The sequence below is a fragment of the Rutilus rutilus genome (genome assembly GCF_951802725.1).
Source record: "Rutilus rutilus genome assembly, chromosome: 15".
Classification (NCBI taxonomy): Eukaryota; Metazoa; Chordata; class Actinopteri; order Cypriniformes; family Leuciscidae; genus Rutilus; species Rutilus rutilus.
In genome coordinates, this window is record NC_140220.1 from 9759970 (window position 1) to 9773524 (window position 13555).

Here is a 13555-nt window from a genome sequence, read left to right on the forward strand (position 1 = left end):
TAGCTCCTAAAATACATTGTGATTGATGTAATCTCGTATGTATGATGAAATCTTAAGCCTCCAAGTTATGAATTGCTTTCAAAACTGTTTAAAGCATATTATTTGAAGTCTTAAAGGAACAGTTTACCTAAAAATGAAAATTGTCATCATTCACTCACCCGGGTTATTCCACCGTAGATTGAAAGTTATAAAATTTTAAAATGACACACACTGTAAAAAAAAAACGCGTAAAAAAACGGTAATTTTCTGGCAGCTGGGGCGCCAGAAAATTCCTGTTAAAAAACGGAAAAATACTGTAAAAAAAAAAGGTCTTTCTTCCCGTTGTTTTTACGGAAAAAAACTGTAGGATTACGGTAATATGATATAATGTTAATTTACCGTCCTATTGAAGTATTAATATCTGTTTTTTACACTGATAACCACCAATCACAGCAGTGATGAGAGTCACATGATCAATCAAAGCTCAACATAAGCAGTTCTTCCACAAGAGAGTTAATACTAATATATATAGAAGCTGCACAGTGTGATTCACACAAACATTAAACACCATCATGGTAACACATGAAATTTTAAAAATGCAATAAACATTAATTTAACAACATTAAATGTAACATAAACCCCTAATGTACATAACTGATTAGAAAACACGAAGAAAACTATGAAGAAACAAACATAGTTATTTCAACAAAAATACATCAAATGTGAAGTGTCACAGGGAATTGTGGGAATGTCAATTTACGGTTTTTCACTGTAAATGATACAATGAGTTGTTTTTTCACTTTCAAAAACTGTAAATTTAACGGTATGTTACAGTAAAATTACATTAAATGTACCGTTAGATCTATCACAGTTATTTACCGTATATAGTACGGAAACTTTCTGTTAACCAATTAACAGTTTTTCACTGTAGCATTTTTACAGTCTTTTACCGTTAAAATTACGATAATTTTTTACAGTGCAGAGGTGAGTGATAACGATGTTTGGGGGAACTATTCCTTTAAAATTATGATTCGATTTCTGTAATTTCCTGTAAAAATCTGCAATGAAAATCTTTGATCTCATCATCGGTCTGCAATACTCACAAAAATACTTCATTCATCATCCCGTTTCGGGAAAAGGAAGTCAGTTTCTCACAAATCACATTGGTGATGTCAAAACAAGGTGCTGACCTCATCTCAGTCTGAAAACACTGGTGACACTGTCCTTTAGTTATTTAAAGATATTATAAACATTCAGATGGCTGACCCTCTTGACTAACACAGACCCATTATCGACACCTACGCATGAAACCCATTTAGTCACATTAAAAGAGCAAAAGTAGTATCAAGTTCATTTTACTCAAAACATAGACTAAAAATAATTTAACTGACACCTTTTTTTAAGAGCTTAAACTTAAAATAATTGTTACAGTGCAGATGCGACAGAGCAATGCATTTTGTTTTTTCGAGGGTTTCGGATATAATCTTTGAACCAAAATCACGGGCAGGTGTTATACAGTATAAGCTGTTTCTCATGATATCCCAAACTCTTAGAATTACAGGTGAGTTTAAAGAACACTGAACATTTGCATTGCTCGTGGCCTTCGCAGGCATGCCATAGAGTTTTAATGTGGTCTCTTCACATTGAGCTTGGCCTGCCAGCATATTTGCATGGGCCATTTGTGCTTTTGAATGCTTTGTATGGAAACAAATGAGAAATCCACATTACCCTGCACTTTCCTTCACTCAAATTCCAGCTTACGTTGTGATTGCACGCAGCACACTTGTGTATGATTTTACCGATTTCTACCATGTCATCTTTCATCACGCACATCTGGGATTTTATCGTCCCCGTGCTGGTTTTTTGTGCTACGTCAATCATCTTGGTGCTCAAAGCGTTACAGGTAATAGATTCTGGTTTGCTTCAATTTCTCTGTAGTTGGACTGTAAAATCACATTCTGGCCCTTTGAGTGTTCAGTTATTAAATATTTTGGACTAATTTGACTATGCTTTCATCTATGAATAAGAGTGCAGTATAGCTCAGTTTAACAATTTTTTGCATATTTTCACCAAAAATCACAGCAGAAAATGCTTTTAAAACTCTGCTATTGGCTTAAAGCCACATGAGATTTAGGTGTTTTTGCAACTGTAAACCTCACAATTTTTCATGGAAGCAAATAAGCTGTGAAAGTAAACAACTGTGTCAGACACATTTAGAAGTCTTTATGATCTAGAGCTTGTTTTACACAGTGGGCATTTTGACATGACTGTTACTCTCTAATTAACTGAACTCCCATCTCTTCCTGCGAGTTTTCCATTTGTTTTGTTTTCCCACATCCTGAATATTTACCTCACTATAGAAATTTCTCTCAGATCCACTTTGTCTTTCCACTGAACTTTAATTTGTGTAGTCATCGGGAGGTAACACTAGGACTCTGTGGTCTTCAGATCTTAATGTCTGGCAAACACTACCTGTCCTTCAATCCTTGGGTTTTTAAGTGCTTTCAGCAGTGGCCCAAACCACAGCACACCAACAGCATCTGTTTCATGTCAAATGCTTCAATATTAACCAGAACCTCTGCATACTGTAGCTATTTTGTTTTATTTAACAGATCAGACCTCTCTCCTCAGTCACATTCAGTAATCTTAGCCATAATCTGCTGAAAATAAACTAAGTAATTTTCGTAAATCACTTGTTTGATTTGTATTAGTTTTTTAAATAATAAAATAATAAATAATAATAACCATAATTATGATTATTAAATGAATCCCATACACAAAAGAAAATTTAGAAAAATATTTAAGGTGTCCTTTTTAAGTATGTTATCTGAATGCAAACCTGCGACGGAATTAAATGAACCAATGATTTTGCTGATGTCAGAATATTGAAAACAAACTGCTAAATGACCGAATTGTCTCCTTGCTTTTTTAAAATTAAATGTTTACTTAAACCTAAAAGAAGCAAATACTAAACCATTTAATATTGTATAAAAAATTGTTTTATTATAAAAATACAAATAAAAAGTAACACAAAACCTCACCTGCAATATTCTTTATTTCGGCTGCATTAATCACATGCATATTCTCTACATCCATATCCATATGGATAAAAAAGGGGAAAAAATTAACATGACATCTGCAATATTCTTTATAGCTGCTACATCTATGACATGCATATCCTCTCTAGATCCATATCTATTGCATTGTTGCACAATGTTGCTTCTAGAGACTAGAGCAGACACATTTAAGCAATTTATAAAAAAGAAAAGTCTTTTAAAATTAAGACTGCTCACTATTTTTTTTTATTTTTTATAATAATATTAACAATAATTATAGTAATAATAGAAAGTTTAAAATGTTTATAACTAAGCACTGTATTCAAATACGGCATGTGAATTCTTGTTTTCGCTTTTTGGACATTTATGAAATGGCTCATTGGCAACCTTCACACACTTATAGCTACAATCTTATTAACATCAGCCCTCTACTTTCTCAAGCAACGATGGCGACCCCTGGATCACTGAGTTTCCACAATTGTCTCTAGGGGTGAGGATAGGGGATATGGAGGGGACACACACAAAGCAAACCAGCCCTTACAGCTCCCGACCCCTCTCTAACAGCATCTTAAGGGCGGGAGGAACGGTCTTCCTCCACTGGAGCAGAACAGGACAACCTTCATGTGACAGATAAAACTCTTGCTGCTCTCAGATGATGGTTCATACCTTTTATGGGCCTCTTTCTAAATCAGACCTTTTCGGCATAGACGCTACAAGGAGAAATTCTTCATTTACTCACCCTCATGTTTTTCTCATATGTTATCAACTGTATGTACATGTGTCAAGCTCCAAAATGACAAAAACACCCTAAAACTATAAAAATGTTCTCATGAAGCCATGTGATAGTTTTGCATGTGGAACGGATTAAAATGTATTCACTAAAAATCTTGACATCCAGTCTGTGAACAAATCATTTAACACTCAGCTAAATCTTTTCAATGAATCATGTGATTCGCTTCATAAAACTGATCTGAATGATTTTATTAAAAAGACTGATTCAGTTCTCAAGGTCACAGCAGTTATACTGTAGGTTTACTAGAGGAGGACTTTCAGTAAAAAAAAAAAAAGGCTTACATTTTTGTCACACAGCTATCACATGGCTTCAGAAGACCTAAAATATAATGCAGAAGTCATATGGAGTCTTTTAAAGATAACTTTGTTTTCAAAGATAAGTGTTTTTTGTGTGTGTCATTTTAGAGCTCTACATTCACTTTCATAATATGAGAATTTCACATTCTGTCACAAAGGATTGAAACCACATATCCTAGCTGAATTAATAAATAATAACAGAATTTTATTCCTTTAATGATGTAATAGCAACTCAGGAAGAAAAAGCTGTCACAGCTGTCAACTGATAAATCACTGTAATTTAATTCTGATTTTAATGCATTTTATTGCACTTGATTGATAGTAAGCGTTTTTTCATGGTCGAATCTGTTGACAGCTTGCCCTTTTTTAATGCATGACAAAGCGCCTCTCAACATATTTTGAATTCACTCGGTGGCTTGTGTTTGTTGGCCAGACAGGTTCTCTAGATTGGGAAGGGGGCTGATTTGTGGTCATAGCATGTCTAGCATTGAAGTGCTCTTCCTGGGAGAGCTGGCTCAAAATGTGCTTGGGGGGAGAGAGGTTTCCCTGGTCACCCGAGGAAACCCCTAATCTATCACTGAGAGCAGAATGAAGAATGTGTTTACCATGCCAACATGGAGAGTTAAAGAGTTCTCACTCAAGGACATTTAGTGAAGTGGAATAACAGTGTAATGGCTCAACAGAGCAGCTTTTCTCGAACTAGAAAACAGAGTTTTCCGCAGGGAGCGAGTATGTCCAAGTAGAGCAAGAACATTTTGAGATGGTTCCAGGTGAAATGGTCTCACCTTGGCAGGAAAACAAGCCTGGAAAAATAAATGCAACTACGCATATTCGGCATTTGTTTATGTGCGATATCTGATTGTATGTTTGTATATAAATTTACTATGCTGTGTAAACAATGATATCAGCACTGACCACTGTAGGAGTGCCAGCAAACGTATGTAAATACATGCAAAATGCCTGTTTGTTTATTTTCCCGCATGTTGTGTTGTAGGAAAATGAACCCCACCTGCCAAATGTCATTATATAAGTAATTACTTCCCTATTGTGAGGTATATCCGAGGCAATTTTGATTTCATGACTTTAAATGGGGACTCATCTTGCTCTCTTTTTGTCATTGAACAGCATAAATCATGGAAGAAGATCAAGAACATGGTGCACTGGTCACCATTTGTTATGTCCTTCAAGAAGAAGTACCCTTGGATTCAGCTGGCTGGCCATGCAGGTAGGCCTAAAAAAGGAGCCATAGATGTTGCATAAGTTTTCATGAATCTAAGCCAGTTAATACATTCAAAACAGTGCATAGTAAATTGCTTTATATTTGAAAGAATCCTCTCTACATATCCCTTGTGGTAATGCTGAGAATGCAATGCATTGCCATTTGTCTCTCTCTGCTCTCCTTAGGCAATTTCAAAGCTGGAGCTAACGGCCGCATCCTGAAGAAACACTGTGAGTGCGAGCAGCAATGTCTCGATAGGCTAATGAGAGACGTGCTAAAGCCCTACGTTCCCGCCTACCATGGAGATGTAGAGAAGGATGGAGAGAGGTACAATCAGATGGAGGACTTGCTGGCAGACTTTGACCTACCCTGTGTCATGGACTGCAAGATGGGCGTCAGGTCAGTTTCTGAGATTTGACCACTATGCTGCTACACTGCCTCACCTAACCTTTTACTTCACAAAAATCTATCTACAACCCTAGAAAAGACCAATAACACAATATTAACCACCTAGAGACCACCTAAATCTGACCCAGAATAACCTAGCAACAATATAGCACTCTACATTCTATAATACTCCACAAACCCAGTACACCACTGCAAACATTTGCCAAGAAAAAAATCACAACACCTTTTAGCACCACACAGAATACCTCATTAACCTCATATCAGCAATCAAGAACACCTTGACAACTGCCCAGCAACGCCTTAGCAACCATTCAGTAATGCTCTATGACTGTATATAACCTTGAAATTTAACTTACTTTTTCTAGTTTAGATACAGTATATTGTATTAGAACTAAAACTATTATAAATCGTTTTCATTAATTGAAATAAAGCTGAAATAAAATAAAATATTATGAGTTACAGTAGATATATAAAAAAAGACCTTACCTAAACTTAACTTTAAAACCTTAAATGAAAATGAGAAATGTTGCGTTGGCAACTAACTGAAATAAATTAAGTAATAAAAATTAATTAAAGCTAAATAGAAATATATAAAACTAAACGTATAAAACTAATAGTTACTAAAAAAAGTAAACTGCACATTAAAAAAGAAAATTCAATTTCAAAATATGAATACTATAATAGTATATTAATAAATACTGTAATAGTTTATGAATAATACTTAACTGTGCTTAGTTGCTAATCTAGAATGTTTTACAAGTTCTTCTATCCTGTTTGTAAGAGTTCAAAATTCAAATCGAAAATAGTTTCTTGTCTCTTGTGTATAATATAAGAAATAGAGAGAGAGAGAGAGAGAGAGAGAGAGCAAGAGAGAAAGAAATTCATCTATAAATCACAAATCAAAATAAATACAGCAAAAATTCCCCTCCCTGCAAAAACGGAATCTTCATCTTTTCTTATCTTCCACTTATGCAACAGCATGTCCACTGCTGAAAATCTTGTATGTTATTTTAAAATTAATAGTTCCATTGACCCATTATTTGTACAGATGTTATACATTCCAAGCACCAGAGAACTTGAACAAGGACCTCACTCCCTAGAGATTTCGCAGCAGAGCAGCGCTGTCATCTAATCTGGTGAAAGATAGCGGTGCTTGTTTGCGGCTGGTGCAGGGAGACCATGAAACACATCGTCCAACGCTCATCACTTTTTTCCCTACTCTCACATTTCAACTTTCTCATCTCTGTTGTTCCCGGGACTGTTCTGTTTGCTGTTGCAAGCCTGACCGAAACACGGCAGCAGCCATGGACAAATATAGAGATAACCAGATGGTCAGGATATTAACAGAATCCTTGCTGGCCTGGCCAAACAAAACAATGTGATGCTTTCAGCTTCACACACATTCAGTGCGGTTCTCAGTTTCTAAGGGAGTGTTTTCCAAGAAAAGTCAAGTTGGAGAATAAATATTTATTTAGTTATCATGCCATTAGCTAATAAGACTAACTACACTTTAGTAGGCACTACAAATTTCAACAGAATATGATTGATGATGCAACACAAGCAACAAGTTAAATGACAGAAACTGAGCCAGTGGGTCATTTTTCTCCCCTCTTGCAGGACGTATCTGGAAGAGGAGTTGACGAAAGCCAGGAAGAAGCCTAGCTTGAGATCTGACATGTACCAGAAGATGATCGAGGTGGATCCCGATGCCCCCACGGCAAAGGAGCAAGAACAGAAAGCGGTCACTAAGCCTCGCTACATGCAGTGGAGGGAAACCATCAGCTCCACCGCCACGCTAGGCTTCCGTATCGAGGGCATCAAGGTGAGACGTTCTCTCACAAAAGCTTTAAAGGAACTTTGACATGTTTTCATCATTACACTCGTCTCAACTGAAAGGTGGAAATAAAGTTGCTTTCTCAGTGTGTACTAGACAAAAGTATGCGCAAAGTGTGGGAAACTGTATATTTGTGCAATGTGCACATGTCAAAAAATATATTCTAATTTGAAGCTTGTGACATATAAATGCGCACATAGTGTTTACCACGTGTGCCAAATATTGCCTCATTCATTTTAAGTACTTGAGTTAAAAGGAATATTCCAGGTTCAAAACAAGTTGAGTACAATTGATAGCACATGTGGCAAAATACTGATTAAAAAAAAAAATCTTAAAAAAGCAAAGATCTGGGTTATAGTGAGGCAATTGCAATGGAAGTAAATAAATCCAATTAATAAACGTTAAAATACTCACTGTTTTTAAAAGTATAGCCACGAGACATAATATGCTAATATGTTAAATGAATATGTTAACATGATATTAATTTGACTTAGTTGCCATAATCAAAAATCATAATCCCAAAATGACTGCAAAACTTATGATTTAAACAGCTCAAATAATACACAAGCTTCCACACATGAATTTATATTGTTTACTAACCTTTTCTATGTAATGTTATATTCAGTTTTACTTCATTGCCATGACAACAAAACATTATAATCCCTAAAATTACTGTAAAATACACAAGCTTTCACACAAGAATGACTGTAATACAAGTTCTTTTATAAAATGATAAGCTTTCCATTTCTGTTTTTAAATCCGTCATAAATTGGCCTCATTTATTTGCATAGTAAGTGCCTCACTGTAACCTTGATTTTTGCCTTTTTAAAAGAAAAATAGGGACGAGACGAGAAATTATTTTGTGAGAATGAACATTATGCCACAACAATGCTGTTCATTGAGCTTAACTTTCATCACGAGTTAACAAAAGGGATCTCGGAAGCGCAGTGCTGTTTTATCTGAGAAATCACGGTACCGTTTTAATTAGATCCCGAACCTCACACTCAGGTGAGGGGGCAGGATTGGCCTTTTTCAAGAGGTTGATTGTGACTGAATGTTTCTGTCACACACACAGCCTGTTTGTGGCACGTTCTTTGAGCTCAACATCAGTCAGTGACAGGCTGCAGCTCTCACAACATGATTTCAGTTCTGTAATTCCGGCCTAGATACACCGCCCTAATAATGTAAATACACCCTCATGGAAAATGTCAAAAAAGACTTAATACAAGTTTAAAAACATTCAGCTAATTAAGCCAAACCAGGCGGCCGTGATTCCATTAAGACAAGCAAGAGGAGATTAGAAAGCTTATGTTCGGTCTCTGTCATGATTTTCCAAAATAAATCTTCGTTAATGAGAGCTCTGCAGATGTCCTGCATGAATAGGGAAGTATAGGTTCTCATTTTGGCACTTTCCATTAGCACAAAGGGCAGGTTCTCCCGCTCTATTTTTGTGGATGGGGGATGCCCTGGGCTGCTCTCTGAATAACAGGTAGACTTGGGGTTGGCGATATGACCAAAATCTTATATCACGAATCACGATTTAAGTAATGTTATTTCAATGATATATATATATCTCGATATAGTTATTTTTATTGCTTTAAATTAGGATTTTTTTTTTTTTATACTATTGAAATTTCATATCACTATCCAATTTTTTTTTAAATAATAGCCTAAGTAAAAAAAAAAAAAAACTGTCAAGCTTACAGAAGACAACAGTCAGTGATAAAATAAGAACAAAGAAACTAATTACAAGCAATAGGACAACAAACTACAATAGAACAAAGACACAAATTAAATAGACCTAACTGAAAAACTTCAAGCTCTAGAAATACTGTAATAAATACTACATAAATTGTATAAAATAAAAAAACACTGCATAGTCTTCACTGTGTAAATTAAATATACATTTATTCTTATTAAATGCATAAATTCTTATCAGTCAAGAGCAGTAATAGATTTTCTCTTTTGTTGTTTGATTAACATCAATGACACAGATGAGCAGGTATATTGGGCTGCTGTCACTTTAAGACCGAAAGCACAGATCCAATACAGTTACACATGCATTTTCTTTCTCAACTGTTTACATTCACTTAACATAAACGACTGTTTACGAGTAACTTGCAAAGATGTAAGTATGTGTATTTAACCGCTCAAGCCTAATTATGTGGCAAAAGCATTCAGTTCAGTCCTCACACGCTGAATGAGCAGCGGCTTCGTGTGTGCGCGTCACTCAGACTGACCAAACAGTCTCTCAGAGAGGGTGCGCATATAGCGAAATCAGGCCGCTTATTGCGCTTCAATGGTTTAAAATCACTTTTTTAAAGTGCAATGCTTAAACGCATTTAAACGCTAATCTTTTGTTACCATGCAGAACAGCTACGTCACATGAGCATAACCGTGATAGAGACAATAGTCCAAAATCTCTACCAGTTGACAAATTTCTTACAGTTAACCGTGTCTACGGGTATATGTCCCAGCCTTAAGGCAGACTGTTGAGCTTCCTGTTGTTGTGATTACTGTCTTAACTTAGAAGCACATTCATTTGTCCACACTCTGATGTAGAAACAGCATTAGCTTTGAGTTAATATATAATACATTATATTTTTAAATATATTCAAATAGAAAACATATATTTTAAATTGTCATAATATTGAATTATATTACTGTTTTGTTGTATGTATTTTTAATCAAATAAATGCAGCCTTGGTGAGCGTAAGAGACTTCTTTTAAAAACATAAAAGATCTTACCGATCCCAAACTTTAGAACGGGAGTGTATATATAGATATATATATTATATATAAATACAGTATATATATATATAAACTTTTTATATAAACAAATTATTATTTTTTGATCGGCACAATGAATTCATCTTCCCTTTCCCTTCTACAGAATGAGGACGGAACAGTAAACAGGGACTTTAAAAAGACCAAAACGCGAGACCAAGTGACTGAGGCCTTCCAAGACTTCGTCAAAGGAAACGAGAACATCCTGGTAAGTCTGCGCTCATGTGTTTATGTGCTCTAGGGCCTTCTGACGATTTCAAAGTCTCCTGAGGCACAAGGAGAGGGGAAGTGAGTGACAGGTGGAGCCAAACTCTCTCATTTACCCCCAAGGGTGGTTTGTGAACCTAAGGGTTTCCTTTGTGTGGTGCAGTCCCTTCAGAGTTATAGATTGAAACCAGCGAAAGCTCACCGGCTGTCAGGGAAAACCACTCTTTAAGATGCACACAAACTTGATTATAATACAGAGAAATACACACATGCAAATAGACAGCGCTTTGCATAATGCAGTTGTTGACACACGACTGTGTATTCTTGTGACATTAAATTACTGTAAATGCAATTTTACTGTTTTAAATATTAATAGGATGTTTGCAACTTGCACAAAGAAATGACATTACATGGGAGGATTTCCATGTTGTAACAGGGGTGTTTCCTGAAAGTTAAGCCTTATAGACAAACAGTTCTTCCAAAGAAACCCAATGTTTGTCCACAGTGTGTCCTGAAGCTTGATGTGCATCCCTATTCACTTACATGCTCTGTGATTCATCTGATAAATGTGCTTTAGATTTGTCAGATAAACTTGCTTTTATTTCCACAATTAATAACCTCTGATTTAAATGCTGAATTAATGCAATTATTTTGGCATGAATTAGAACCGAGTGTGGTGGTAGTACTGTATGATCTGATTATAGGACACTAATAATTCCTGATAATAAGTCTTGACTCATATGGTTTAAATCTCTGTTTAGCATCCAAATATATACTTGAAATCGGGGATGTAACTAAATTCAACCTTAAAAATGTTTTGTTTTTCTATTTATTGCGCATATATATACATATATAGAATCAGAACTTCAGAATAAAGTTAATTTATGAATTAACATTAGTTAATGCATAAGGTATCATAAACTAAATGAACATTTTATTGCAATTTAATCTATGTTCATGTCAATTTATAAATTAAATATTGCACTTTGATAATGAATGTCTGTTACATATAATCAATAATGTTAATTTGAAAAATTTTTAATATTAAAAGTGTATTAGGATGTGTAGAAATGAACAATATTAATAAATGCAAGAAAAGTATTTTTTATTAATACTTCACTATAGCAGTTAACTAAAGCTAACATAATAGAACATTATTGTAGAGGTGCCACATTTAAATAACTCTTCAAAAAAGGTTCAAACTAATCTAGATATTGTCTTCAATTCATATTCAAGTTATTTTACAAAATAAACTATACCTGATTTAAAGAAAAAAGCTTATTTTCTCATTACATTATAGCTTTTTTATCACATGCATCCAATATTATTCTGAAAAAGTATTTGTGACACTACATTTGTGGGTATTTTTATAGTTTTATTGTTACTTACACTCTTATCTTATCTCTTTTCCCAAAGCATTCCTATCTGAACCGTCTGAAAGAGATCAGGGACACTTTGGAAATTTCATCGTTTTTCAAAACGCACGAGGTAAACAGTCACTCTTTTGTTTTTAGTTACACTAACGACCATGGTGGAATTAATAAATGCAACCTTTTACGCACCCATGTGATAAGAGCATGTGAAAATGGGGAAAATGTATAATACACAATAGCATCTATGCAAAGACCAGCTCTGAAGTAATTATCTGTTTACACTGGATGCTTGAAGCCAGAAGAGCTGCTTGGTTGTATGCAAAGCATTACACAACCTCTTTTAATCGACTTTAAAGACAAATACACTAGATAAACTTCATGCATTGCCAGTGTCAGAACTTTATTTTAATACAAGGAGGTAGAACAGGCTATGCAAACACAGAGCCGTGCTTATTCACATTAATAGATAACAAAAACAAACTGTCTGGTGGAAAACAGGGCACAGTTATGCACAACTATCTGTTTAATAAGTGAGCGCATGTTTGCTGCACAAATATGATGGAAACAGGATCTTTGTGTCTGTTGTGCCAAGTTTTACGAGTGAATTTGTGATGAAACATTTAAAGATGCGACACCCAAGGCCGTGTTGTGCACGTGTAACTCTTCCCCTCTCTCGTGCTCAGGTGATTGGCAGTTCTCTCTTATTCGTCCATGACAAACGGGAGCAGGCAAAAGTGTGGATGATAGACTTTGGGAAGACCACACCATTGCCGGAGGGGCAGGAGCTGTGCCACAGGGCCACCTGGGTGGAGGGTAACAGGGAAGACGGCTACCTCTACGGCCTAGACCACCTCATAGACATTATTTCCCATATGCTAGCTCCTAAACCCCACTAGAGTAAGAGGATTCGATCTTCTCGCCCGCACTACAGTTCAAGACCTCGCTGGGTTCCCCCTAAAGCTATCCTAACCGATCGCCCCCCGTCTCACCAAAAAAGAAAACTGTAAAACTTAAAACAGAATACCAGCCGCAATGGCCTTTAAACGAGTGTGTATGTTTGTAAACTTGTAGATGCTGTACATATAGTGTAAATGCCAGTGTTTTAGTTCAGAACATGTGTGAATAGGATCTTTGCAGCTAGCGCTTTAACAAACGGGTGAATCTTAAAGCCACACTCCCTTTATGTGCGTTCTTTTCAACATGCTTGTGTTACGGAAAAGTGTAAAGCACTTGCAGCTGTTTTACTCATGATCGTCTTAATATTTTGTTTTTAGATGCTGCAGAAAAAGGTTTTATTTTATTCTCACCTATAGGCACCATTTCTTATTTGAAACAAAACAAACTAAATGTTATATATATAATGGTAAAGCCTAACAATCAGATGAACAACAAGATGTTTATTGAGATATATTTATATTTTTAGGATTCTAACAATATTCATTTGTTTTATAGTTTTTTACCCTGTTAAGATAATGTTAATGTACTGTTAAATATGTCATTTATACTGAGTGCCAATAGTAGAACAAATTAATTTATCCAGTTTGGTGGATGGTCTTACGCTGTGCTTTTATACTTAAATTCTTCATATTGACATTCCTTAAAT

At 35.4% G+C, this 13555-nt stretch overlaps 1 protein-coding gene across 1 annotated transcript in view; it reads left to right on the top strand.

Annotated features, from left to right (window-relative positions):
- itpkb (inositol-trisphosphate 3-kinase B) overlaps window positions 1-13282 on the top strand; it is a 29754-nt gene extending 16472 nt beyond the window's left edge. The window contains exons 3-8 of the mRNA XM_084433215.1: window positions 5250-5349; window positions 5529-5742; window positions 7369-7573; window positions 10479-10580; window positions 11996-12067; window positions 12636-13282. Coding sequence (XP_084289341.1) covers window positions 5250-5349; window positions 5529-5742; window positions 7369-7573; window positions 10479-10580; window positions 11996-12067; window positions 12636-12848 — 906 coding nt within the window. The 3' untranslated portion in view covers window positions 12849-13282. The remainder of the gene's footprint in view (window positions 1-5249; window positions 5350-5528; window positions 5743-7368; window positions 7574-10478; window positions 10581-11995; window positions 12068-12635) is intronic.
- Window positions 13283-13555: the final 273 nt, after the last annotated feature.